This window comes from Rhea americana, unplaced genomic scaffold, assembly GCF_003343005.1.
Source record: "Rhea americana isolate MKP2758 unplaced genomic scaffold, rheAme1 scaffold_153, whole genome shotgun sequence".
In the NCBI taxonomy this organism is placed as follows: Eukaryota; Metazoa; Chordata; class Aves; order Rheiformes; family Rheidae; genus Rhea; species Rhea americana.
In genome coordinates, this window is record NW_028185628.1 from 491,174 (window position 1) to 518,025 (window position 26,852).

Consider the following 26,852-nt stretch of genomic DNA (forward strand, 5'->3'; position numbering starts at 1 on the left):
AGCTCTGCATACAAATCCCCTAATTCAGTATTCCAGTTTTGGAGCCTTAGAGATTGAACTGTGAGTTTTGCATCCACATCTGAGTTTCCTCAAAGTTCTAAACAGATGTATTCATGCTAGTCCTTTGCATTTCTAAGAATGGCAAAAGAAAACATTTATATATAATTGCCTCTGTTGGTGCGTCTACTCTCTGAATAACAAGGAAATTCTATCACCAGATTTCCAATTTTAAGTCTTATACTTCCAATAAAAGACAAACTACTACTTAGAGAATTTTTCACCTTTATCAGCAAGCTTGATAATGTAAACTGAGTGTGACTGATATGACTGCCTGAGTCTGCAAACAGACAGAAATAAAAGATCTAAGAAGTGAGAACCACAAATCATGTAATTCAAAAAAAAAAAAAAAAAATCAAAAATCAAAAAAACAAACAATGGAATGCTAGTCGTGTGTCCTCCGACTGGAAAAATCTTATGATGCTTCTGCCCGTTCTCTTGAGAAAGAAAGCAAGCTACCAGCTATGTGATTGCCCCAAGCTACGTTGTCCTCATTAGAGTGAAATGATGCCTCCACTTAAAAGCCAAAGGTATACCACAAATATTTTTAGAATATCAAACCAAACTCAGAGAGAAATAAAAACTTTTATTTTTACTTTTAATGACTATTCAAAGTATATTTCAGCTGGAACCAGAAGATATCAAGTTCAAAGATCCCTCTTCATTCATACCCTTGAGAAGCTGAGAGACTGCTTTAATAAGTTATGAAGTGTATTATATGCAAACCAACACTTACATAATCTTCAAAGTAAAATTTTACTCTTTAATACTACACTGTTCTCTAAGCATACTGTGATATATAAATTAACATACATCTTCACATGAAGTACTCTAATCACTACATAACTTCCTCAAAGTAGAAAAAGGCAGAAATAACGCATTGGTTGAAATACTTAGAAACCAAATAAGAGATAAAATTTCTATTCCTTAAAGAAAACACTATTTTACTTTATACAGATGAAGAGTGCAATTGTTCTTCCATATTACTGAAAAAAAAAAAAAATATTGAAGACAGATGAAACTGTAGACCAAAAGGGCATCCACACTGCRTACTGTGGCAAAGCCTTGAAAGAAAGGTCCTGCAGCAGTGAGCRCTCCACAGACGCATTCTACAAGTGGGGTAGTCATACTCTAGCAAACGAAACCTGAAAGTTTTCTGTTGTACACCCTTCTTGTAAAGGGTACAGACTAGCTTCTCTCTTGCTCCTGCTGCTAAAGGCAGAGCTTATTAAAGAAAGGGCTCCTTCCAGTGAAGGAGTGAATTACACCTGGACAGGCCTTGGAGAGTATCAGTCAGTGGTACTTAACCTGTCTTCTCTCTTTGCGTGAGTTCACATACGCRCTCTACCAAAGATTAGATTCTCAGCAATAACCCCAGCATCAGTTACCAGGCAGAGTATCTCCAAGCCCTGTCACATAAACRAGTGCTACAATGCAATAAATGCAGCAACAGTTTTGGATACATGAGAAAACACAGTCAGAACTGCAGGCAGCTACAAGATAACTGCACACAAGTACTGCATTATGCGGTCAGCCTAAGAGATTACTTGAATTCTGGCYGAAGGTGCTTTAGCCACTTTTGAAAGTTCCATATTTACAGTTTAAGAGTAATTTGGTCTGCACCTGGATATTCTTTTGGACAATCACTATGCAGAGACAAAAGAACCCTAGTATTTCCTAGAATGAAGATGGATAGCCTGAAAACTTTCTTAAAGGGCTTGGGATTCATGATGACAAAATAAGAGCTCCTTTTTGACTTTCAGCAAATGGAGTTAAGCAGCCAATGTTATCACAGAAAAGTGATCATCACACACAAAAAGCAGGAACAGATTGGTAAGTTCTGTAGTTGATTGTCATGAGCAGCCACATTGCGTATACTGAGGCTGCCTGAACTGCTTTTAAGGCTGAATCTACTAGTGGAAGACTCATAAGCCAGTAAGATGAGCTACCTTTCAGGCACAACAACAACAACAACAACAACAACAACAACAAAAAAACCCAAGTCACAGTATCAGGGAGCAGCAGGAGCTGGCTGCTTCCTACAGGACAGGGAACAGAGCACAATAACATGGCCAGCGGGCCAAGCTTCTTACCTGCCAGGAGCCCATCTCACAGCCCAGGCAAGGCAAGCAGGGCAGGCCTGCAGGTTCAACCRAGAGTCCAGATCCTCAGGCAAGCTCACAGTGACAAGGCAAGGCTGAGGTCAAGCCAGGAAAKCAGTTCATAGGGCAGGGTAAAATCAAGAAGCTCCACAGCCATTTGCAGCTATGGCTGTGAGCCAAGCTGGAGACCAGTACTCCTACAGCACAGCTGAGGCAGGGCCCATGTCTGACCTTAAATAGGATCCTGGGCCTATCGCAGGGTTGGAGGGGCCCAGGTGAGGCTTGTTAGGGTCATTAGGACTTGTGCATAAAGGGCCTTGGCACACAGCACTTAAGAAGCTTCAGTTTTCTGACTAAAACACTGGTAGAACAGGTTGTCCTTGTAAAATTGTACTTCCCATAAGGGACTTAAGCTGAAAGCAGCATAAATATTTGGCTATGAGTATCCTCTTAGGAACAGAAAGCATTTGAGGCTTCTACTACCAAGCTTGTGGTACCTTTCTGTTAAAAAAAAAAAAAAAAAAAAAAAAAATAAAAAATAAAAAGTAAATTGAATCTGTACTTGTACCAAGCAAAAGAAGCATGATAGTTAACTACAAAAATCTGGAAGAAAGCAGAGGAATAAGTCTGTAATGTTCATAATCCTAATATCCCCATCCTGTTATCTGTACTCTTAACCTTCAAAGACAAAGGGAGCATAAAGGGTACTTCRTTTCCTCTGGCATGCTGATTCACCATCCCAGCCATGAGATGACAGGCAGCAGGAGTCTGACATCCCAAACAAGCAGACTCTCAGAGAGCTTTGCTGATAACCCTGGATATGACTAATATTGAATGTTTATTAAATTCTGCAAGGATTATGGCAGATTGTGCTGGTGTCAAGGCAGCTGATGCAGTCATACAGCAGTCTATCATCATCAGAGAAACAAGGCACACTGATTTTTAAAGTTTTGCCTTCGACTTTAGCTGAATGAATTGGAGATGGCGAAACTTTCCTAAGATCTAAAGAACAAAGTAGACCAACTATTTCATCAGAGACCATTTGGCTGATCTTGTCCAGATAAAAACTTACTATCGGTCTTCAGGAGCTAGGAATGAGCAATCTGATCTAGTTGATTAAGTGTCCTGCTAAGCTAAGGGTTAGAGACAGATTACACTGGTACTCAAGCTTCTGTTTAGATCTCACCCAACTCTGGTACCATCAAAAAAGTGGCAGGTGCACAGGTCTTTCCAAAGCAACATGAAAATCTCAAAAGTCCAAGGATGGAATGTGCTTTATTGGATATTACATAGCTGAAAAGAGGTCCTGAGTGAAGGCATCAAGACCACAAGGAATAAAAGCTATTCATTGAAAAAAGAAGTCTARTAATAAAAAGTGTAAAAAATATACAGAAAAAAGCAGACTGGTCCAGGCCCCATGTCCTCCAAATTTATAGAGTTATGATAAACATATATCAATAATAAAGCACAAATCAAGTTCAATTTACTCTTTTAAATGGCCTACTACTAGTTCAATGAAGTCACTTCCTCCCTCAAAAGAAGTAGAAAAATTATACAAAAAATACATAATCTTTGAAATGTTTTATCTTTGAGATAAATTGCTAACTGGAGCAATCTAAGCTCCTGCTTACTCCTTGCTTATTATGCAATCTAAACATTAATTGAGCTCTCAAAATTCTCAGTAAAATGTTTCARTGTCTTTTAGCATAAAATCTACAGGGGCTTGCATTCTGTAACATAAAGTTAATCCAGGTTCTTAGATAAATTTTCACTCAAGTGTTCCTACCATCCATATGGAAAAAACCTCACTTGCACTTTCAAAAGTCCTAAGCCCAAAGCAGCTTAGTCAGCTGATGTATACATCAGATATAAATTAGAGCAGAAGGTCCACTGGAACCCAGCTTGTGGGTTCTCTTCCCCAATGCTAATTTGCAGTATTACTCAAAATCTAGCATTCTTTCAATACTAATTCCACAATTTCCTGCCACCACCATCTCTTGAACCAAAGCTGAACTCACCTAGGCACAGGTCGCCACCAACCCTGGCAGAGACTTCCTCAGACTGGAAAAATACTACTGCAGTAGGTAGAACTATATAGAAAAGATTACAAAAGAGCCCGCATGCAAGGAAGCATAGGTTACGTTCAGGAACCACAAATTCCTGCAGAAACAATCAAGAGTCAATAGCATACATAGGGCTTTGTTGCAGAAATGATGACATTSGGTTAACATTAATTACTCAGCTGCAGATGCTGATCACTTAAAATGAACATGTAGTTTAAATATAMCCTACAAAAGCTAAGCATGCTCATCATAATTTTCAACAACCAGGTTTAGTAACACACTAGCAAAAAATATTAAATAGAACAGAGCAAAAACGTCTTTTGGTATTGAGCCAATGAAGTGCTACACAAAAAATTTCAGAGAGCTAATTATTTAGAATCCTGATAGGATTTTGAAGACTCAGAAGCTCTACCCTGGGGATAGGTGTGCWGCCTTAAATGTGTTTTTCACCTCTATATCTTAGACTTGAAATACTACACTGAAAACAGTCTTAAACTAACTGGCAAACTACTCCTTCTAACAACAAACAATGAAAAAGCATGACTCAATACTTTTTTTTTTGAAGCATGGAAAATATAGTAGTCCAAACTCAATTAAATAGCAACTTAACTGAGGTTTTTAATATCACATCCTGATAATATAGTGCAATAAAAAATGGTTTTCATGTGGACTGATTATAAGAGATGTCAGTGGAAAAACTTGTATAATCTGAAAATTTACAAACACCTCAGGTAGGAGATAAAAAGTGACAGCACATTTAGCACCTTTAAATGAAGAACAGGAACGCTATTATTCAAGTCCACAAGAAAACACTGCTCAAGGCAGTTCTCACATCATCATCCTCTGGATCACATTGTCCACAAAACAGGTAAGAAAGGCCTGCTAAGAGTTAACTTATCTGAGGACAGTGGCTCTCCTGTTTCCATGTACTGAACTACAGCAAAATGAACAAAAAATCTGCCAATATATTTGTATTAACGGTTCCGGTTATACACAACTGTTGTATTTGACAAAAAGATCTTGTGAAGAGACAAGATCTTTATGTCACAAGCGTAAGAACACATGATCATAAGAGCAGCTATGGCATACATCACTAGTCCTTAGTGGCTATTTCATCATCTCCTCCTGTTACCTCTTCACCCCATATACATTTTCAGCATCTATAACACTTTGTGGCAAGTTCCACACTATAACTACACATTGGGCTAAAAAAATGTCCTTATAAAAATATCCTTTTGTATGTTTGGGTATTTCATCTGCTAGCTTCTTTGATGCTCACTAATTTTAAGAATCAGGAAACTACTGATTCATGTTTGTTCTTTCAATGCTTCTCATCATTTTGTAGATATTATTTACTACTTCCTCAATCAGCTTGTTTTCACATGAAGAATTCTAGTTTGCTTATTTTTCTGTATATGAAAGCTATCCTGCATWGTTGATCACCTTACTGCCCTCGTCTAGATCTTTTCCACTTTTTTCTCTAAAGGAACAACTGAAAAATATGCCTATATAGACTAGTGAAACAGACGATCTCAATACTGTAAAAAGATATACCTACAGATTACTAGTGAAATCAAGGACAACTTTGTGATATTAACAGCGAGGTAAATAAAAATTCCATCTTCTAATGATTTCAACTGAATACATTGTAGAGGCTAATTCTAATAAATAAAAATTCTAATATAAGAAATACAAAAATTATTAATGGAAAATAATGAAAAAATCTACCCTTATCTAAAGAAAATATGGAAAAACTGAAGAACCATGTGTTAAAAAAAAGACCTCCTTCTACAAATGAGCATATGTCATCCAAACTTCAGGGTTATATTTAGTGTGGATATCCTACAATGTCTGAAACACTAAATCTTGGTCTTCATACTTATTTGTATATCAAGAAAAATATTTTCTGCAGAATATGTGACCACTTGGGAACTTTTTAATTAGGAATAAAAGTCATGATATTGGAAAATTTCACTTCACCAGTGATGACGTTTGAACGTGCCCATATGAATTCTATGTCAACTCGTGTAAGTTAATTAAAGCATTTTTCAAGCTCCACAAAGCAAAAGATACACATTCTATAAAGTTCTCATTCATAGTACCTGAGCTTCCTCTAAGTACTTAAAATTAGTAATGAGATTTCTGCCTTTATCTTACTAATTACAAAAGATTTGCCCTCATGTCTAAAAATGAAGTAGCATGAGAAATAAGGCTGTTCTAGATTTAGAAGACCAGTGTATACTTGCTAACTTGTTATTTAAYAGCAAGTTTCAAAACCAGTACTGTCCTCAAAGCTGTAGCTCTTGAAACCATTAAATAAAGTGTTTCCAGTTTCCTTGGGTATAGCCTGGAAGCATTTATTTGAAAATCTCAAAAGGCATATGAAAATATCTGTATCAATTAATCTCAAACTTTACGGTAAATATTTTTAATTTTTAGAGCCTGATACATTTTATTTTTTAACAATTTGTCATTTACAACATCACAAAACATCGAGTGGCTAATTCTGATCATTTCAGCCCATCCAGGGATGTGACATAGTAAAGAGTGGTGTAGAAATCCCTGCATCGTAGGTGACCTGGCTGTAGATATTAAGAATAGCTGCACTACAAAAGCATTTTCCTCAGATTAATTAGCCTCACTACTCAGTGTACAGTGCCACATGGCGAAACCACTTCCGAGACTCCTGATGTAATCCTTGGAAAGCAACCTGATGACTGCCTTCTTCAATGATTACAGTGGGGATTTCTCCCTCAGCAGGAACCAAGGGTTTAAAACCCTTTTAATCAATTTTACTATAAAATACCTTCCCAATACATTAAGTGTCTTTCCCTTGTCCCCATTTATAATGCTTAATTTCATATAAGACAGATCTACAATACTGTTCTTCAAGGGCCACATGAAAGTGATGTCAGGGATTTCATCTAATGAAGCTATAGAAGGAAAAATATCGAAAAGAAAAAATGTAATACTAAACTTAAAATGTAACTACAACCCACATACAAATAATAAGGCCATTTCATAAAGGGAAGTAACATTTTGTTGCAATCTGAAATGAAATAGCCTAATAAAGCAAAAGAAAGTCTGATAGAAACTGATAGTCACTGTGTATAGGGATATTTCAAGGGGTAAAATTTTCAAAGCTGTGCACAGTGAGTTACATACATAAATTCTATTAACGCTAATGTGTTCCTTGGCTCTCAGTGATTGTAACTTTTAAGTAATGCTATAACTATTATAACAATCTTGCATTTAGGACAGCATTCATCCGCACGCTATCTCCTAAACAGAGATAGTATATAAACTGCATTATTTTTTCACTTGCATTCAGTAACAATATATTCAGCTTCTATGGACATGAGCGCAAAGTCCTCTCTTCTAAAACAGCATGTTGGTGTACATTTTTTAAAATAACTGTTAGGGTTTAAATAATTAGTATTGCTGGATATAAYGACATATTTCCTCATTCTCTAAAAGGTAATTTAATATCTCTGCATAGTAGATGTAATACACAATATTGCAYATAACTAAATTGTTACAAACAGTGCCAGCAGTTTCCTATCCACAGTACTTAAGATAATTATAAAAATCATCTTCATTACTGCATGCTAGCATTTTTWACAGTTTAATTTGGATAGGTTACAAGATACATTCAAATCACACAGACACAATTACTGCAAACCCAAGAAGCTGTAAAATGTTCCCAACCAAATCCCTTTGACCCTGTTAATGTCTGTTCCTTGTTAATCTAAGGCAAACATTGTTTGTAGYGTGCATTTGTATGGAATATGAAAAAAAGAAAGGAAATCCCTTAACAGTTGTTATTGATTCCAGCGTTTACTGACTGAAAGTTAAGTGCCGTTTACAAAACAGAGCAGATGCAGATGCTGACAAAAAGGTAAACAATTGTTGCATGGCTTACTGCCAGATTCTAAGCCAATATATTAAACTCCAAGTGAAGCACATTTCCCCTATAGATTGCACTTATTGCCACTTCATTTCCTATGTGCTCTGTCTCTCTATTGCTGTGCCTGGCACTAAGCTATTTTCAGTTCTTTGGTGACCCCTGAGGCCTAGTGCTACCTCACATAGCCATTAGTGAAGGGAATTGCATGTGTCTGACATGGCCTGAAACCAATTATTTGATATTTTCTTCAGAATGATGCCCAACTCTGTTGGGAATGAGCAATCATGAAATAATTTACCTCCTGATTTAATTTTTTCCTGCACAAATTAGTTGTAGCCTGAGCTGGCTATACACAGCTGCTTGTGACATAGCTCTGTCTTATCAAGATTCTACTTGAAACGATGAAAAAGGGAAGGGGGGAGGAGAGCTGAACAGAATAGGTTGGGGAATCCTGCTTTACAAAGGCATTGACAAGTTTATCAGATACACTGATCACATGTGCTCGCGGCTGATTGAAACCGACAGGCCCATAAAGAAACTAGCAGTGCAGCAAAGGCAACCACATGGATGCAAACCGGTGTCGGAGCGTTTAAGGTTTTTTATACACCTGTCTGCTTTGCAGTTCCCTTCAGTTCCAGGGAAACCTCGGGATGCCAAGAGAATCCGAAAAAAAAACTCAGGCAAACAGGCTACACATGGGCTTATTTTTGTCCCATGTTTTTTAAAATGGTCACAGATGAAACGATAGCAAACATTTTCTTATTAGACACCATCATTAATTTGTGACTTTTGTAAGTGCTTATACTATACATCTATACTGTGTATATGTCAAAGGAAAGCACTGAAGTAAAGGATTTCAAGTTATGTATAAACAGGGTAAGCGTGTATAAATTTGCATGTATTTAATCAGGAGAGTGTCTGTCATAGAAAGAGATATGCCAGTGCTRGCTATTAAAACAACCTCCATGAAGACTACACCAATCTTTTGAAAGAGATTCGCTATACATGAAACTTTAATCAAATCTGCTCCATAATGTCTTCCCACTTAAATGAAATCAGTTTTCACTTTATCATGAAGGTTGATTCCCCATCAGGTAGCTAGATGTTAGCTRGCAAATACTTAGGCATCCTTTCTTAACACTGAATGTCGAAATAAAATCTGAATTTGAATTTCATGTTCACTGACCAAACAATGAAAGCATAGACCAGTGCTGGAAACACTGGCTGGACAGCAAGAACATCTGATCATGCTCTGACACCAAAGTTMTGCAGTAATTTTAAGCAAATCATCTCATCAATCCAAGGCCTTGACAGCACACAGCTACTTTACAACTCTGTTTAACAACTACAGAGAATTCCTCAAGTGCTCTGATGATGAAGTGCTCTGTGATAATTATCAATAAATATACTTTATATATGTATTTCAGCTTGCTTTGAAACCAGAGACTAGGTCTGCTACTTAATTTTCAAAAACACAGACTRCCTTCTAATAAATTACCACACATTCTGATTATACACTGCAATTTCTGCCATACAATGATATTTTAAAGAATTCAAATGTAAACCATTTAGTTAGTCTCTGAGTTAAGATTAATTGATGATGGGTCCTTTTAAGAAATTTAGCAGTTGATGTCCAATCATCTTCTGATAATTATCATAATAATGAAATAGCAGAGGTTCTTTAGACTTCCCATTTAATTAAAATGGTCTGAAAACTTGTAAATAGACTATATTTGMAGTTGTTTATAGCATTTATGGGCGTTTTTTTTTGGATGTTATTCTGTAACTGAAAATTTCTTCTGAGTAATAACCAATGGCAACCAATCCTCTTTAGAAAACTGTTAGAAGAATTATCCTATATTAAAATGCTACTACCTCTATTTTTTCTCAGTAGGACTGAAATCATATTCTGGCCTTACTAATGACAGATAGACTCCGCATACTTTTTTTTTTGGGGGGTAGGGGGCGGGGGTTGTTCTTTTCTGTGTTGTGGGCTGAAAGAGCTACCACATTTCTTGAAGACCACACACCCACAGAGAAAACCAAAGAAAGCAAAGAAAGTGTTTGAAAGAAAGCATAAGAAGTGAGGAACCCTGTAACAAACTGGAGATGGTACCTATTTTGAATAGGAGTCCTTACAGAACGCTTAGAAGTGGATGTTTTTCTTCAGTCTTTGCTGAAAGAGCAATCAACTTTCTCATGAAATCCAACTTTGATAGGACTTGCATATGTTTCCCTGTCATCCATTTAGAACACTTGGCTGATAAAAGACAATCATAATTCATATTCAGAATCACAGTAAGTAATATATTTATTTTAATAAGACTAAAATTTCTTTAATATCTGCAAACATAAGAATGTCCGCTACTCTGTTCCTATCCTCTGTACAGGCACTCACAATGGAATAGTTGGGTGCCGCACAAATTGGTTCATTACATCAGATCCACTCTCTTAAAAGTAGATTGTTAGGAACTTTCAGCCAATCAAGAATTTCTATCAGGTGTTCATCATTCCTTTGTGTTGTCTACAGATGATATTATGTGCTTCCCTAAATAATAGATTAAAGCGATTCTGTCACTTTTGCTTCCCTTACCCCTTTGGAATTTCCAAGATACAACAGAGGCAGACAGTGACAGCTTTTGTTCCAATAAGAGAAAACACTCAGAAAACTACTTATAAAGCCGGAGTCAATAYTCATATTTCTGCTTTCTTCCTGTTGATATTTCAGAACGCTAGTTAGGCAAAATCACCACCAACTTCTCATGAATATTTTTCCAAGGAATATAAAAATGAGAAATAAGTTTAGGCATGCAGAAAAAAGGGCAGACATTGCCATTTAAGAACTTCTAGAGAGATATGTTTGGAAATTCATAACCTTTTAACAAATATTTTGTAGACAGACTAGAACATTCTCCTCATTACAAATAAAGGATATATCATATGTCAGAACAGATGTACATGTATAGGTTCCTACCCACTACTGAGACTACACTCTTAAAAACATCTCATTTTACATGAGCTGACAATACTGTATGATATTACAGAAATTGCTGGACTTTCCTAGCATACAAACAGGAGGTCTGTATGTCATCCCACTCCTTGCACTCGGATACAAACATTTGGATCTTAGCCACAGGATGACCAATGGATGAACCTATTGAGGAAAAGGATTTTTTTTTTTTTGAGGCCCACAACTGATTAAATTCTACACAATCCCCAATGGTTAGGGGTACTAAAAATCTCCTGAGGCATTAGCTGCTAAATTTTGAACTAAAGAAGTTTCACTGCGTTATAACAATCCTTATTCTCTGTTAATCGGAAAGACAGGAGTCTGTATTGCCTTGCTACATTCAGCAAATGTTGTGAAAAGCATTTTAAAAGTACCTAAAGCTTTATGCTGTTTAATAATTCACTAGATGTGGCAACTCCTTGACTGAAGATGGAGGTTTTCTTTTGTTTTGTTTTGTTTTTTAATTTCTAAGTCTAAGTCACTATGAAAAATATATGCATGTTTTAACYGAGCATCTGTTGGGTAGATGTGACACACCCCCAATTTAAACAGATGTGATGGCAAACCAAACTATTGTGACTAAAATAATTTTGCCCCTTTTAAAGTTATATTTGCTCTGTGAATGTGCATTTTATGACAAATTTCTCTGTCTTGACAGAAATCACAGCCAGGACTATCTAATTAACTTGTGCTTATATGGTAGTAGACATATATGTTGAAAAGACTTCCATAATAATTTTCTTTTCAATCAATACTGCAGGAGGCTCTTTAGAAGACATTTTTGAAGTCTCCTCTTATCTGCCATTGTTCTACATACTTTTCTTCATACAGCCATATATAGTGAAGTAAAAGAGAACCTAGCTTAATAATCCCCCCTCAAATTCTTTGTCACTTTTTTTTTATTGTTAAATAGAGTATTACAGTATATAAATCTCAAACTAACCTCTGACCACTCACAAAATATCAGACTGGAGAGCAAATCACTTTCATCTTTTAAACTTGGGAGGAGAATGTAATAATTAGGGGGCATGGTGAGTTAAATGCTCTCTTCATGCTGAGGAAGAACACCCAGGTGTGCTGAGAAAGCAAAAAGGAAGATAATTAGTTGCTGTTTGCTAATTGTGGACATTTCAAAAGCAGGAAATATACAAAGATTGGAATTACATTCATTTCAGCTTCAACAGAATTCAGGAAAAGGATTTAAGTTCTTGATGGCAAATGCAAAATGAAATAACTTCATCAGGATACAGTAGTTTAAAAAATATAACCCGAAAAGACTATCAACAATTTCATGTTTATAAATATACAAATAATTTGGAAAGTAAAGTTAGTGTTCACTTATCTTTCAAGTAAACCAAACATTATGATAATAAAAACCTGAAATGGACATCTTCTCCATATGACAAGGAGTCAATAATGAGATTTCACTGTCAGTCTTCATGTTACGGGCTTAATAAGTGAATTCAAGCAATGGCTCTAAAAAGAAGGAAGGTATTCAGGCATACTACCAGCTTTGAAATTCTGTCAGTTCAATTGGCATTTCAGTAACTTAGATACTGTTATCTTACCCCCTACTATGAGCTTAAAAAGTAACAAGCTTAATGCTTTTGTAATCTTTACGAAAATGTCATTCTCCCACTAGAAACACATTTGTGGTCCTAGGGTATTATGTTCATGTGGCCTTTAAAAAAGTGCCTCTCTTTTTATATTAAAACTTCAACTCTCTATGTTCAAACAGATGGTTTTATTTTCTCTTCAATACTACCCATATTTCCATTTAATATAATTGTGCTGTAGAAATCAAATATAATACTTGCAAGGATAAGAAATAAACAATATGTGACAAAGAGGTTATGAAACACATTATTTCCTATATTAAATGCAAAGACATTTATTTTGTTTCCCCTGAGTAATAGGATCTTGTTTTGGCTGTCAGAATTTTACAGGTTTCCCAAGGAACAAAGACAACTGCAGAAACTTGCTTCATATCTGTATGTGCGTTGTTTTTCTATTACAGCTTCCTAGCATAAATTCCTACCAACATTGTTTGTTCCATTTTTTCAAAATAGTTGCATATCTCAGTATTGATTGCTTCATAATACAAAATCAGGGATTTTTTCTCTGGTATTTATAAAGTTTAAAAAAAAAACTAATGAAGACTTCGGGATTTTTACTCATTCTAAAAGTAGGATCGTATGCAACTTTCACTGATATTCTCATGTTTTCTGCAAAGGTTATCCGAACATATAAGAGAGACATGTTATGAGTCTTAATTGACAGGTGTTTCTTCCCATCTTTCACCCAGAGAAACTATAGGATTTCCATCTTGCCTGTACAGGATATTGGGAAGAACACACCATACCTCCCCATGTACTGCACAGCTCAAGGAACCAGTAAGCACAAGGTCCCATTCTTTCCAGCAACTGCCCCATGTCTTGTTTCATACAGACCCCTGAAGTCCTGCTCCTATAAAAGCTATTTTACTATGTGCTCCGCAGAGTGATAAGACAGCAAAACAGAAGAGAAAATCACAYTCTGAAGGAGATGCCCAATGGGCAGAAAGACAGATGAAGCACATAAGCTATTGTTATCATAAAAATACAAACTATAGGTCCATGGAGATGAGCAAAGCAGAGTATTGTGGAGCTGCTGTAAAAAAATTTAAAAAGGTGGAAACACAAGGCAGCAAGCATATATAGTTCCAGCTTCTTATTTATTTTTTCCTCATAATGTCTTAAAGTCACCTTTTCAAGTCTGCAAATCTTTAAATACATCTCCATAATTTATTCTAAAGTTTTTGACTTCTAAAATACTTGATCCTTAGTAACATATTATAGATATAAGTGAAAATTTGCTTGTATTAATGCAAGGATCTGGGCAATATAATGAACGTGAACTGGTGAGGCAGGATGTGAAACTGGATATTATAATCTCTAATCCATACGGGCCATTTTAGAGTAGGCTGCCTTACCAGCACTTCAGAAAGATACAACAGCACTTTTGGGGACAAAATACTATCAAATCAAGTGATTCCTATACCTTTCTCCTTCCTCCTAATACTTCTTCAAAGCCTAGTATTAACAACAGATAACAGATAAGATGATGGAAAAGCAATTGTAACTACAACATAAATATTTTAAGTCATCTGCTATAGATCTGATATGGACAGAAATCTCAACAAAGATGCAAAGACCTAAATATTAATTGCATGAATCCCAGTCTGCGATTCTTTAATTTCCAGATACAAACTGGAAAATAAATTATACTAAAGTTATCAAGCCCTAATTATTCCCAGACATGAATAACTGATCTTTTTTCATCACACAGTCACTAAACCAGCAGGCATCAGTGCTATTTTAGGCATATTTTTGATAGATAACAAGAAGAGCATAGAAGATTGGTTGTAGGCAATAACTGTGGCTCAAGAGATCACAAACCAACTGAATTTATATTAAATGGAAAGATAAAAGCAAGTCTAAAACTAAGGTCCTTCATTTCAAAGGGAGAAAATGATAAACTAAGGGAAGTAAAGCTATGTGCACAGGAACATAGAGGAGGAATCGGATTTCTTTAGGACAAAGGCAAAAAAATGAAACTCGTATTTTAAGTTAGACAGAAAACAAACTGTTGGGAAAGAGTAAAGATGAGTGACCTCAGAATAATTTTTCTTCACCAASTCTTCTAATATAATCCCCCAAAGCTACTTTCATTTCAAGAAGCTACTCCAAAGCCTGTTTCTCTTCTTGCTCTCAACTCCACTGCACAAATCCAGCTACTCAAAACAATATTAGTCCTTCTATACAAGCTCAGATATACACCATTTTCAGATAACATTCTATGAATACAATATATTCTTTAGGAACTCATGAATACTTAAAGATAATAAACAAAAAAGAACAAAATAATTTAAATCAGAGTTTGCATTTGAATGTATCTTCAGAAGAACATGGAAGCTCATCGAATTTTAGACGAATAAAAGAGAAAGAAAGCCTTTGGAATGATGAGTAAAAGCTTCATATGTTGGGGGAAAAGTGCAAAAACTGAATATTATACAATGCAGATGAAGGTGATATAACTACTTTGTAGCTAAAAACCTTAGGCCAATAAAGACAAATAAAGATTGGAAATTATAAATTGGAAATTGAAAATTTTCATTTCAGTTTACTTCCACTTTGCAATATGTTCTTAAAAGTAACCTGCTACTGATTTGATAAAAAAAAAAGTTTTGCTGCCTTTTTAGAAGAGAATCTCATTTAAGAATTTAAAATTTATTATTTATACAAACATTTATATCTCCTAATAAAGGTAAATGCTACTAAATTGGAGTTCCTATTCTGTTTGAGGGTCTCTGACAAATATGCTACTAAATGAAAATAATATAAGTCAATAGGCATACTAAAATTATGCACACCACAGAAAAAGAAAACCAAGTGTCTAAACTTCATTAAATTTTAGCCAAAGGAAATTGATAAATAGGCTAATAAGTGTGTATGTGTCTAAATATACATATAAAATATATATTTTCTCTCTCTCTAATTATATAAATAAAACCAAATGAAACTTTTCCCTAATACATAAAATTTGTATAATTTCATGCTTTTTAAGTTTCTTTGGCTGCTGTCTTATCAATTACAAGAGAGCTATTTCTTCATCTAAAATGGATAAAGGATTAAGATAGATCAGTAAAGCCCGATTAAACTAGCTTAACATTTCTGTAAACAAAGAAATACAGAAAAGGTTCAAAAGGTAAAAGTACAATCCACATTCAATAGACTTACTGCCAGTAATTTCTGAGAAATATCACAGTGGAAATTGAAGCAAAAAAATCACAGAGGATAACCTGAAATAAACAACAGCTGTCTGCATGATTCATTACATGCTAAGTATGTTAAAATATATAATAATTTTAGTATTTCTTGAACTATTGTAACATTGTATAAGCTTTTGAGAGAAATATATGATTAATATGATAGAAAGGCTGAAACAGCACTTTACTAAAAGTAAGCAAAAAATATTTGGGGGAAATACAACCCTGCCTTTGTATATTATTTTAACATATTGGAAACATCGATATCTTGCTGAGAGTGCACAAAGAAATGAGGCAGATCCATGCTGCCTAACAATCCATTGCAATAACATAGCCCAAATGCTAACGACTGAATCCTCTACTGTTAAAGGTAGTAAGAGTCACTGATTTAACTGGGAACTGGATCAAGTTATAACACAGAAGCACCTGCCGCCACTGAAGTTGGCAGTCAAAGATGCCAAGTTCCAAAAAAATTTGCCTTTTTTCACATATCATTTTGCCAGCTTCTCTCTCAAATATGCTCATCCTCAATCCAGATAAGCAGTTATACAGATATTACAGTATATTGCAAATAGCTGTTTTAATAGAACAAGAAAACAAAACTGCTAACACCTTATTTCATAAATATCGTTATATATGAAAGATTTTAAAGATTTATAGATCCGTTAAAGCTTGTCATAAACTGCCTTTATTTTCCACACAGAAGGAGGTCATCCATATAAGGTTTTCCAAGGTTCTAACATTGTTTCATTATTTTCTGTTATTTTTTAATCCGCTATATAATAAGATAGGGGATGTATAGTATAATAATTCTTATGAAAAAAAAATCACATTTCCCTGAGGGCAGACTTAGTAAATATATATCTTTTTCACCTTTGGGATAATAGTCCCCACTGAATATCCTAGATTAAATTATTTTTTGGTTTGACATGCGCTGGTTTGGTAGTTTCCAGAAGGCAGAGGTAATGTGCATCAAAAAATAAGAAACATATTTGTAAAACTGTCTTTCAGCTAAGAAAGAAAAAAAATCTTCCCTTTCTCCCCTCTCTCCTAATACCACAGCATGCTTACACTTTCTTACAAAACAGAGTCTTTCCATAGCAAATTAAATATCACTGTCAAACCAACCATTAAAGCTGTGTTTTAACCTATGTATAAATACAGAATTTCATTCTCAACTGTGGGAGTGCAACAAAGGTATCCTGGGTCTCATCAGAATTTAATGAGTTCCAAGCTGGAAAAGCCACTTGATTCTAAGAACTTATGTACAGTTACAAACCTCCCAAAATAGTTATTCTGTAGAAATTTTTCCAGAATGGTTATTTCAGTGTGAATTCCCTTATGAACACTCTGATTTCAAGAGAAAAGTGCCTTTTCTCAATTTATTGTACAAACATAGTACTTCCAAACAATTTAGAAAGGAAAAATCTCTTTCCAGAAAAGAATCTCACCTGTGGCCCCTCATTCAATTAACTATTCAATAATATCTCTTCGGTAATGATAGAAGTATAAATTTCAATTGAGTTGATTAATAATTCCAATGCTATAGGCTGTGACTTGGCCACAAAATGAAAAAAAAAAAACCACCTATGTAACTTTGGCACAACTCTCATCTAGTATTTTCCTGACTGCTGACTTCACTGTTACCACTTCATTGTTTGGCTGCCTTCAGTCTATAAATTCAGATTTTCTGGAACTGCTTGATTCCGCAAAAAAAAACTAGTATGAGACTGCAGGTGAATCATGCAGCCCTGCCATACAACCCACCGAAGTACAATAATGTGACGTATTATACAGAGAACAGATGTAGATATAAACATGACAACTACTGAGAAGAAAGTAATTTTGAGGCTTATATTGTATTAACAAGCAACACTTCTAAATAAACTTTACAGGTGCTAGATGGACAGTTGCTGCATCTGAAAATATGACATTGAAAATAGTTTTAAACAAAATAAAAATCTTCTGTAGGATTTATGAAATAGAGAGAGAGTTTGAAAGTAATTGCAGTAAATGTCCTAAAAGTTAAAAGTAGCTCCTAATATTTACTTTGTATATTTTTCATCTGTCTTTGTTCTTTTGAATTTATAATAGAAGCATGCACCAGAAATCAGCCCTGATAAATGTGCTGGCACAAGAGCCTGCAAAGAAACATCTTGTGGCAAAGAAAATTTAAGCAAAGCAAGTAAGTATCTTAATAGAATGAATGACTACACTTTTCCTTTATGTAATACAGGAAGAGTTAATGTGTGTGTTTTTAGAGAGCCATCCTTATGGTCACTTTAATTTCCATATCTTATCTGTTCAAAGGATAATTGAACTTTCTCATTTTTGTGATCTCAGACTGAAAGAAAAAATAAGTTACAAATTTTTAGTTACCTTGCTAGTCATTTTCCTCAGATAATTCATACCTGAATCGTTTTACTGGCTCCTATCATGCTGTCTAACTCAAAGATACACTTGTCACCCACTTCATAATTCAACATTACTCTGACACTACTAACAATCTTTTCGTTCCCCTCCAACATTGCATTCCACTAATTGTATCAGCTTCTCAGCTTGTCACCTTTTCACTTTATTTGTCTGCATGCCTTTTCTCTTACTTTATCTTTCACACGTTCCATATTCCTCTATCTTTCAGCTCCTGTTGAACAATTATTTTTGCATTTCTTCCAGAGGAATTTCTAGCTTACATTAACACACAGACCAATTTTTAAAACTCAGGAGAATATAATATTCTTCTGCCTAGACCTGGCAAATAATTACCTTACTCATCTTATTTGTATGCTGTACCATCCAAGATTTTCTGTTTCTATATCTTTCATATGTTTCTAAACTTCTAACACATTCTGTCTGCAAACTACTTCACCTTTAGGAAGGTGTATATTTTAAACAAACAACTCTTGCACAGAGAACTGCTCAAAACTCCACATTGGAAAAGCAATTATGTATAATCATGCAATTAAGTCGTGAAAATTTCCATTATGTACATTTTCCTAAAGCTTTCGTTCTTGCCTTTGGAAATTAGCATGTCAGATTCACCAAAAGGAAAAAGAAAATATAGAAAATACCTTGTTGTTAATGTCTTTGCTACCTTAAATTCCTTAGAACATGAAATGACCATTTAGCATTGACCCTAAATTATAGTACAAGAATAGGAATTTCCTTTTAATTGATTTTTTTGTGTGTGTGTGAATTAGAATATGCATAGTAATCTTTCTGGGCTAGCTCTGATATATGAGTTAGTGTTTACTTGATGGTCACATTATTACAGTGACTGCCACAATCTTATTTAACCTTCTGTCAATCGAAAAAAAAGTGGGGGCCTCAAAAAAGTAGCCTCAAGAGTGCGTGTGTGTGTGTTTGTTTTTAAATCAGAATCAATAGTTTTTCATCTATTATATATATCAGCAGTTGGAATAAGTTAGACTGAAAAAACGATTATAACATAACAATATTATCCAATGAAAGTTTAGCTCAGTTGGTTAGAGCGTGGTGCTGCTAATGCTAAGGTCACAGGTTCAATCCCCGTATGAGCTACACTGAGGGTTGGACTAGATGATCTCCAGAGGTCCCTTCCAACTTACTGTTGTATGATTCTATGATAACAAGGTTTCTACACATACAGGCCTAAGAAAATTTCCCTTAGTTTAAAACCTTTTTCAACACAATTCTGACAGTCTATAATTCAATAGCAGTAATACAGTTAAAACATAAAGTTGTAATTAATAATCTCAGACTCTTCTCTCCACAGGAAATAATCAGGCATATTGGCAAAAAGTAGCATAATTAAAATACAAAAATATACAACCAAAATGAACATAAAATAAGGCTAAAAGAACATAAAATAAGGCTACTAACCCACAGCATGAACTGTTCCTCTATGCTTCTTTGAAATCTTGCTTGCCTTAACAATATGTAGAGCATTTTCTTTGAACTGCAGCTCACAAAGTCTTTCAAGGAGAACTGTCATTTCTTCAGTGATGGTATTGAGATAAGTTTCATTAATAAACTTCAATGATGAAGAAGGATCAATAGCTTCACTTAGTACATACAAATCCTCTTTTATCATTGTGCACAATGTAGGTATRGAACTTTGGTACCCATGAACCACCTTATCAAAATTTGTCTCACCACAGCTAGACAGAAGACAGTTCTGTAGAAGATCATTAACCAGTTTCTTCTGCATATTTTGATACTTGGTTAGGACTTCTGATTCAGGGTAAAGAAACAAAAGCTGCTGTATGCACTGTGTTTTAAACTGCATTTGTTGTTGTAAAGTATTAGTTTCTTCTTGACTTTGCAGTCTATTAACTAAAAATCGCCGAAGATGTAATCTCACATCATCCCAAAGAGATTCAACATCCATGGTTGAATTATCCTCAATGGCATGAACAGAAGATGTTAACTCAAGAGATGTCCCACTTGGAGTACAAGGAAACGAGACACCACACTGACTAGAAAGATCCAGAAGGAAGTGAAGTATCATTTCTTCTTGATTTTGTTCATTCTTGAGCAAGGTTTGCTAACAAAAGTAAATCAGACAGTATTTTAGAAATGTTTTCTTAACACTAATAAAATTAAAAACTTTGTGTTACGGCACTAATTATTTTAACTGCTAATTATCTTACCAGCAAATAAGAGACTGAAACAAATAGCTTCATAAAAACCAAAACTAACAAAGGCTGTTTTCCCAAGGATTTATGCCCCAATCCATCTCCTTGTCCACCAACTCCAATAAACCCATGTTCCTCATATCCTCAACCGCTTTTCTCAATCCATTCTAACCTACAATTCAAGGGAAAGCCATAAACAAACACAGTTCATTAGACAAATCTTAGCAGATGATGAAGCCTATTTATTGTAGTCCTTGTATGCATCTTGGAAAGAAAAGGGCATGAAAAATTATTTAGGATTTATTAGAAAAATGACAAGTTTTGCTCACAAAAACAAGACAGGAATTTATAAAAGTATATGTTGTTGCTTTCTGTGTTCTGGTTCAGCAGGCAACTATGACAAAGGCTGTTTTAAGAATAGAAAAAAATGCCCAGGACCTCTTAAAGAAATAAAACCAAAAACTTGTTAAGGCTTAGGTCACATAGTGCAAGAGAGTATGGAGCTATGCAAGCTATGCAAGGTCAAACCTAGATGCAGCCTTATACAAAGTACCAACCTCAAAATACACTTCAGCTATATGGGTTGGAGAAGAAGGAAGCTAGCTAACAAAGCAGATGAAGCCACATGGATACATAAATTGCTTCTACTTCATCTGAATCTAAAGAGGCCCTCCTCTCTCTAATGTCAGAACTCTGAAGCTGCTCAAGGTCCAAGAGGCCACGCAGCAACTAGAAGCTGTCTTTTCACAGCACAGTATCTTCAGATTGGCTCAGAATGACATATATTAAAGCTGCAGGTTGCAACTTTCTTTAATACCTATGAAAAAAATCCTCTGCATGAACAAGGTGTGTCTGATGAATAGAAGGCAAAGCAGAAGTCCCATGGTTGGGGATACCAAAATGTTATTTCTTCTATCAGTGAAGAACTCTTGTCTGTTACAAGCTCATTTCCCACATCTTCAACATTTTTTCCTTTTGGAGGTTGACTTTGGTCACAGCCCTAAGCCCATCAAGCTTTCACTTTTAAAGACTGCTTCCAGTCCTTCCAGCTGCACTACAAATTTCCCAATCACAGTTAGAATAAAATTGACTTAAACTGGTTGTACTGTTGACCCTAGGCTTCAGACACCAAGAAGTTTAGTCCTGGGATCTAAAAGTCCTTTCTCTTGCTCCCCGCCCAACCACTTCTCCCTTAGATCTTCCAACAGAGAAACAGTCAAGGCAAATCACTCTAGGGTAGGATTTATGTCCTTTAACTGGGTCTCCTAGCTATAGTCCATCCTATAAAATGAGGCTAGTTCAGTCAACTTTTCTGCATAGAACTGCTGATTCATTTAACCTGAACTATTTGCAGGAAATGACTAGTTTAAATTTCTTCCTCTCATTTTGAAAGAGAGAAAAAATCAAATTTGAATATTGTATTGTACTTAACTGTAACAATTTCAAAATACAAAATGTTCAAGCTGCTTCTGTAGCAACCCTTCTTCAATATATAGTTTAATTTATAAGAAATGTGGAAAAAAGAGACAAAATTTAGAACAAAAGTTTTTGCTGGCCTGTTTTGCTTTTTTTCACGCTTTTGAGTGAAAAGAATTTTCAACATTCAAATTTTTGTCTTTGTTCAGGCTGAGTTAAAACTGTTGCACTCTTATGGAACAGAACAATACTTTCCTACTGCCTTCTATTTTGTAGTGTTTCATGATGCAAATTAAAAAATAAAAGAGTAGCACCACATTATCTAATTCTGAACAAAAGACAGAGACCAGGACTGTCTTCCATTAAAGGAAAATGTTAAAAACTTTTAACATTTTCCTTTATTTTTCTTCTTTTCTGCATCTCCATTTCAGGATCCTTCATATGAAATTTTTGGACTTATAAAGAGGACACAAATATGGTAGTCAGAAAGGAAATTACTGGTCCAGTAGGTGACATTCTATAAAAGCATATGCATGTGATAGAAATATGTTTAACTAGACAATACCTTATATCATATAACCATAGACATATATACATAAAGTTGATGTAATTTTATTATCTACTAAAGCACTCTTAAAAGCAAAGTGTGTCTCAGTTTGTAAATTTTGGAATCCTAATCACTAACTACTCTATAGAAGTGCCAAGTCTCAATGTGTAGACTTCTGGAGTTCAAAAGTTAATTTTTATGAATTATGCTCAGATATTCTATTCTGAAACAGAAAAACACATGAGAACTCTAAAAGCTTTCAAACTGCTGAATGTAAGTCATGCCTTTTAATGATGAATCCAGAACGTCTTCTTCTGAGTAAATCTCTATTGCTATTTCTTAAGCTTAAGCAAAATTATTTTTATTCACCTATAAGAATCTAAGTATTATTTCAAGCCCTCTGGAACATAAAACATAGCACTAAAAATAGGAAGTTTGACATCATGGACTTGCTGTTCCTCAGAAAAAGAGGTGTAGTGATCTTTGAAGCTCTGAAATAGTTTCATCAAGTCTCTGAACATTGTCTATATTGAGATAGGCTTTTCTATTTGAAAATTAATCTTTAAAATAGTTCAAAAGATGATGCCAAGTCCATTCAAAATAAATATATCCAAAGTAGCATCCAAAGGTCTTAGAGAAGCGTGAAAAGTTCTCTCACAAGCCCAAAAAGTTAGTGACAATAGCATACAAGAAAACATTCATGTCTACCTGCTAGCTCTGAATCAATAAACGTACTATAAGATAAAGATTTTGTTAAGAAAATGTGTTTAGCTGCAAGGGAATTGAATGAAGATGTGTTCATGTACATATTCACCTTTTAGATATTTAGCATGTATAGCATACAGTGATGAAAATTTCACACACTAAAACATTTTCAAGCTTCATGAAGAACCTCTTAGGATTTCCATAGGGTTCGCAAATACGTGAGAATACTAGGCTAATAATACACCTAAATGCAGCACCTCAGCCAATGTACATGCTGTACTTTGCACTATTTTTAAAAACTGTTTGAGCAGTTGAAAAAGATAAACAAAAACTCTAAAAAAATAAATACATATAACAAGGCATAATAATGGATAGGGATATTGTTCTGAAATAGGTGGAGGGTTACTATTATTGAAGATGTATTAGATGATTACTTAATTAAAAGTTTGGAAGTGAGGAATTAAGTCAGCTGAGTAATTAATTAAATTCAACGGATGAAAATACACAGTGAAGAAAGGTCAGATTGTAATGTTCTCATTAATGCTGACTATGACTGCAAATAATTTACTGAAGAACTGTTTATGGAATTAAGGATTATCTACTGTAAGCGCAACTTGCTATACATGGAGTGTCTGCATTTATGTATACACTTTTCATTTGCAGGCTTATCTACACAACAAACAGGCTGCATTGTGTGATGAGAAACCATGAGCTTGGAAACACTAAAGTTCCAGCACTCCACAGATGTTCTCCTCMCCAGCCGTGCAGAATTGAGGCTTCTAGGCTTCTCACACTTCTGCCATTTGTATAGCAGAGCCAATCTCTAGGCTCTGCTTGCCTCTAAAGCCCACAAGTCAGATCATCATGAAGTCAGGATTACAGGCACTGCTATACACCTGGGAAGCTGAAGAGCAAGAAAGCACATTTGATTTTAGATATGCCCAAAGTGTTCCTGAGATGGCAACATTTTGGTGTTTAACAAACAAATGCCGCCACCTGGTGTTCAGGTGCACAGCTTGACTAGACCTAGGAGAAGGATGAGCACAGGAAATGGACACAGGTAGCACACTGCTATGCCCTCTTCTGAGAGTGTTAAGCAAGGGTCTAACTGGACTAACAAAAGACAGCACCTTCTGGGATTCACTCAATTTGTCCAGATCCAGTACAATGAGTCTCTGATAACCTTAGGAAAGGTGATTATTAACAGTAATATTCATATAGACCATCAGTGCTAGAAGAGAATAAAATAATTTTGGGGGTGTAAGCGAGCCAAACATGTTTCTATCTTCTTCACTGCATGAATATTAATGATTTTATATTTGTACAGATGACTTCATTATTTGACACAGCTTAAACTAACCAGTGCTACAGGTCACGCAAGTATCCAATGGGTTCCAGGGCAACTGGAAGGCCAATAGCCAGTTCCAACAATTAAAAAAACTGGAGGGTGATTTGATGAACTTTGAGTTTTACTCAAAGGCTAGTCCTGAAGGAGAAAATACTCCACTTACTTGAACGAGTTTTTCTCTGACAATATAGCCACTTTTAGTCTAAAGATGTTTGTGTCCTTCAATTAAACCAGGAAATGGAAGTGACCCATAATACCAATCCACTGGATACTGTTTATGCTTATTTATTTTTACATTCATACATATGTACATCATATACACACACACACACACACATATATATAGTTTATGTAACTTGCTGTCTGTCATTTATTGAGGTATCATCCTTCACCTATGTAGCCCACTCAATTTTACAGAATTCCACTTCCACATATGCATTCTAAGGTTCAACTTTTCAGATAAATTTTGGATGAAAATGTTTTCCAGAATCATGGAATTAATCACTGAAGTGAAACTTGATTTCTGGCTATGTCTGGTGGTACTACTTGCTAGTAGCTCCCACATTTCTACTTAGAAAAAGTTTGTAGCAAGTTAATGCTTAAAGAATGCATAAAGGACAATTATCTACATTAGATGCATTTAATTCATACTGATAGAACTAAAGAATCAATAGAAACAATAGGAGTTTTGGTGTAGATAGTAACTTCAGACATTTTTACTAATATGTCTTTATAAAACAGCCCCCAATGGGTCTAGTTCAGACATGATCAAAGGGAAATGTAAACCTCAGCAATACCTGCTGTGGACATTGAATAAAAACAATACTGAGTCACATGTTAAAATTTCTGAACTATATTCATTTCAATGAAGACTGAAATAAGAACACTAATTGACATCAAAATAATAAACATCTTATAACCAACCTTCCCAAACGTAAAAATATTTAGTAAAGAACTTTTACCAGGGTCCGAAGGAACTCCATCAGCTCTCTGTGGTCTGTGGAAGAAGGCTTGAGAGAACTAAAATTGCAGTTATTTAGCCACTGAAGGCAATCAGTTGTATTTTGTAGCAGTTCATCAGTACATTTTTCATTTATTTCTGATTGTAGGTCTTTAAGACACTGTTCCACGCTAAAAAAAAAAAAAAAAAAAAAAAGACAAAAAACATAGGGTTTCTTTCATGCTATTTTTCATGAGATTAAACCATTTTATGTATTCTACATTTCAAAAGGAAAAATTACTTCAAATTAATGTAGTGCTAGTTCTTCTACTAGATTAAGTTACTCTCACAAAATAAAAGCTGAAACTGTAAAATTAACATTTAAATATAGTTGAAGTAGATTTACAATAAATTTCCTCAAGGACAGACATACCACACTCAGTAAGAAGAAGAAGTATCTCACTTCTCAAATAATCTTGTAGTTTTTAATAAAGTAGTTAGTGAGTAAGACATCATTCAGGACCAATAGGTCCTCAGTACTTAATTGGCTAAAGCAGAGAATATAAACTGAACTACCATATTCAAAGTTGAATGTGCCATTTAGCTTCTTCATCAGTCAGTATTTGTTTTATAGCATACAACATATATTAACAACCTATTAAAGACCCACTGACCCATGACAGAAAATGCTGAAAAGAATTTTAGAGACAGTTTGCTGAGAAGGCACATCTTTTCTTTCCTGTTTTTGTCATTAGAATATTTGAATGAAAATAGTTTGTTTTCAAGGACCTGATCCCCTCCTTAATGCTAATCATAATCCTGTTTGTGAAACAGTATGCAGCTGGTATGCTCATTATTGTGATTGTGGTTGCAAAAGTCACAACTTAGGAACAACAGAATTTCTAAAAAGATTTTATTTCTGTTTGTATGGACACTAGAAAAGAACGAAATAGAAAAATCTAGAAGCAATCTATATGATGTCCTAAAGAATTTTTCCTTATCCATGAACTACTTTTTCAAAGGCAATATTGCCTTTAAGAAGGCAATATTCAATATTTTATACAGTTTCAGTTAGAAAAAATAGTGTTAACTAAATCTAGGTAGGTCTAGGTTTAATACAAGCTGAGCTGGCAATAAAACTGATACTAGTTTCATTTTACTTGGGTAGCTTCTATTCTCATAATGCAAGACAGACAACTAGCTTACTTCTTGTACTTCTAGTCAGGTCTCTATTTTATAAAGATGAAGTATGTTTCCTTAACTGTTCTCTAACATTCTCAAACTTGACTAATTTTGATAAAGGTTGGAGAAAGAGAAGGGCAGGCAAGAAGATG

General features: G+C 34.9%; 1 protein-coding gene across 3 annotated transcripts in view; it reads right to left on the reverse strand.

The window, feature by feature from the left end:
• Positions 1-26,852, reverse strand: part of KIAA0825 (KIAA0825 ortholog) — a 248,946-nt gene that overhangs the window by 178,705 nt on the left and 43,389 nt on the right. For all 3 annotated transcript variants that reach the window (XM_085299732.1, XM_085299730.1, XM_085299731.1), the window contains 2 exons: positions 25,541-25,709; positions 19,808-20,471 (listed from right to left, as the gene is read on the reverse strand). In XM_085299732.1, coding sequence (XP_085155858.1) covers positions 19,808-20,471; positions 25,541-25,709 — 833 coding nt within the window. The remainder of the gene's footprint in view (positions 1-19,807; positions 20,472-25,540; positions 25,710-26,852) is intronic.